This window comes from Zingiber officinale, chromosome 1B, assembly GCF_018446385.1.
Source record: "Zingiber officinale cultivar Zhangliang chromosome 1B, Zo_v1.1, whole genome shotgun sequence".
Taxonomy (NCBI): domain Eukaryota; kingdom Viridiplantae; phylum Streptophyta; class Magnoliopsida; order Zingiberales; family Zingiberaceae; genus Zingiber; species Zingiber officinale.
Window position 1 is genome coordinate 83,649,876 of NC_055986.1, and position 2,293 is coordinate 83,652,168.

General features: G+C 42.7%; 1 protein-coding gene across 1 annotated transcript; it reads left to right on the forward strand.

Annotated features, from left to right (window-relative positions):
• Window positions 1-224: 224 nt before the first annotated feature.
• Window positions 225-1,526, forward strand: LOC121975194 (GATA transcription factor 19-like). Its single transcript, XM_042526716.1, has 2 exons — window positions 225-1,005; window positions 1,172-1,526. Exons 1-2 carry the CDS (start codon window positions 583-585, stop codon window positions 1,484-1,486), a joined length of 738 nt encoding a protein of 245 aa, XP_042382650.1. The 5' UTR covers window positions 225-582; the 3' UTR covers window positions 1,487-1,526.
• The last annotated feature ends 767 nt before the right edge of the window (window positions 1,527-2,293 follow it).

Genomic DNA, 2,293 nt, shown 5'->3' on the forward strand with positions numbered 1-2,293 from the left:
CTCCTTCGCTAACTCACTGTGATGGTGATGGCACACAAAACCCCCCAACTACGAGCCGAGTGGAGAAACGATTCGATCCGCTCGCGCATCTCATTATATATATATATATATATGGTGCATGCATGGTTGGATAACCGAGTGGAGCCCAGCCCCCACTGTACTCTTCTCCAGCAGACTGACTAGTCTTCTCCAATACCCGATGAGAAGGGGAACCGACAAGCCACTTCCCAAGATCCCACACGTTATTATTTTCGTTGCACACATATATACACCTTGTTATGGGTTTAATTTGTAATCTTAATTCTTTTACGCGGGCTAGCTGCTGTCTCGACGCATATAATTTAAAAAACACCTACTGCTACTGCATTCATGTAATGTAAAAAAGACCAGGATCGGCCTCGTCTTCCTCCATCCCAATGCGTGTTAGCACTGTAGCCCCACAAATTTATGAGATCGAGCTCACATTCTGTTTTCCTCTCTCCTTCTTTCAAGTCTTTAGTGATTGATCAGGAGCGGAGTACTATTTATTACTGCTGCATGCTCTCGATCGCATTAGCAAGTAAGCAGTGAGTGCATGCGGCCATGTTGCACCAATGTGGGCACCGGCAGTGCTCGTGCGCCTCCGCCGCCGTTCCCACACCCTCCTTCTCCATTTTCTTCCCCATGTCCGGGAGCAAGTCGTCGTCGAGAGGCGCCGCCGACGACGACGGCGAGGTGTTGCTGGAGAGTAGTAAATCTGACGAGTTCAACAGTTCATCGGCGGCGGCGGTGACGACTGTGGTGGATTGCACTTTGTCACTCGGCACCCCGTCTACTCGCCTCGTCGGCGAGAAGAAGAGCTTCGCGGCCTCATCTTCGAGCTTCCGTTGGGATGCCATTCCCAAGAAGCATGCTTCGCCGGCGGCCGCGGGAGGAGGAGACGACCAGTTTCTTCTAGCGCGCAGGTGCGCCAACTGCAACACCACTTCCACCCCCCTGTGGCGTAACGGCCCACGAGGCCCCAAGGTCGGTCGACGGCGTGGCTATATTTCATTTCACTCCCTAATGTTTATCAAAATTTCCCTCACAACTGGAAATTTATTATCGTGACCTAAATAATATAAACGTTGGGGGTAAAGTGAAATATTTCCAACAATTTAAATGACAGAATTAGTTAAATTATTTAACGCAGTCGCTGTGTAATGCTTGCGGGATCCGGTACAAGAAGGAGGAAAGGCGGGCGGCGGCGGCAGCGACTGCCCCGTCGACGTCGCTGTGCCTGCCATCATCGTCGTCGGCGGCGACTGAGCAGGCGTTGGGATACGGATACTACCGACAGACGCCGCAGCAGTACTCGCCATGGGGTGGTAATTGCTATGCTCCGACGTCGACGGCGAGCGTGGAGGACGTCGACGGCGACCTGCCTTATCACTCCTGGCGACTCAAGCTTGTGCCGCCGCCGGCGAAGTTCTCGGCTGTCCGGCCCGGTCTTTTCCAGTACAACTAATTATGAACTAGCTAAATATCGCACCGTGTACTCATCGTTAACCAGTAATATTCGTGGTTATTGCTTAATCCTCTCTCTTTTAGTGATTATATTTTGCATGCCCCTATAAAAATTAAAATGATAGAAATATTATATATTTTTTAAATTGAATGTTTTTGAGAGTTTACAGTATGCCACGTGGCGCATAAAAATATTCAGCGAGTAGCGAAAGGAGGTTAACGGCGTCTCGAACGGTGATTTGGGTTTTTGATTTTTTTTTTTTTTTTGGTTCGATTTTCTTTAATTTTGATGCCACATAGTAAAAAATAAATAAATAGCCATTATAAATTGATTATTTTTATAATTAGTCCTTTAAATTTATTTATTTGCATTTTCACATTTCAGTTGTAATGTTTAATTTAGTTATCTTTAATGATATATGTTATTTACATTTTTGAGTCGACTATATTATAAATTAGTATAATATTATCTGTTATTCACATTTATACCCTTCTAAATTTAACCAAGGGAAATTAGATTTTGGCAAATTAGAAATGATCCTCGATGTTTATTTTAATTTTAATTTTATTTTATTGTCACCTTTGTACTGACATTAATCGACTGTTTTATAATTTTGTATTGTAATTTGATCTTTAGAGTATTTGTTTTATATTATTACCCTTTTCTTAAATACTTGTTGATTAACTTTATTACAGACTAGCCCTTTATATTTTAGCTTTTTACTCATGCATAGTGAAATTTAATTGTTGCTAAATTACAAAATTAACTTTTTTTTAAATTTTTTTTATAAATTATATTAAAAAACAA

Excerpts from the sequence above, each read along its gene's own strand:
- LOC121975194 (XM_042526716.1), top strand. The coding sequence starts at position 583 with ATGTTGCACCAATGTGGGCACCGGCAGTGCTCGTGCGCCTCCGCCGCC. Across the intron at positions 1,006-1,171 it reads ACGGCCCACGAGGCCCCAAG|TCGCTGTGTAATGCTTGCGG; the intron begins GTCGGTCGACGG and ends TATTTAACGCAG.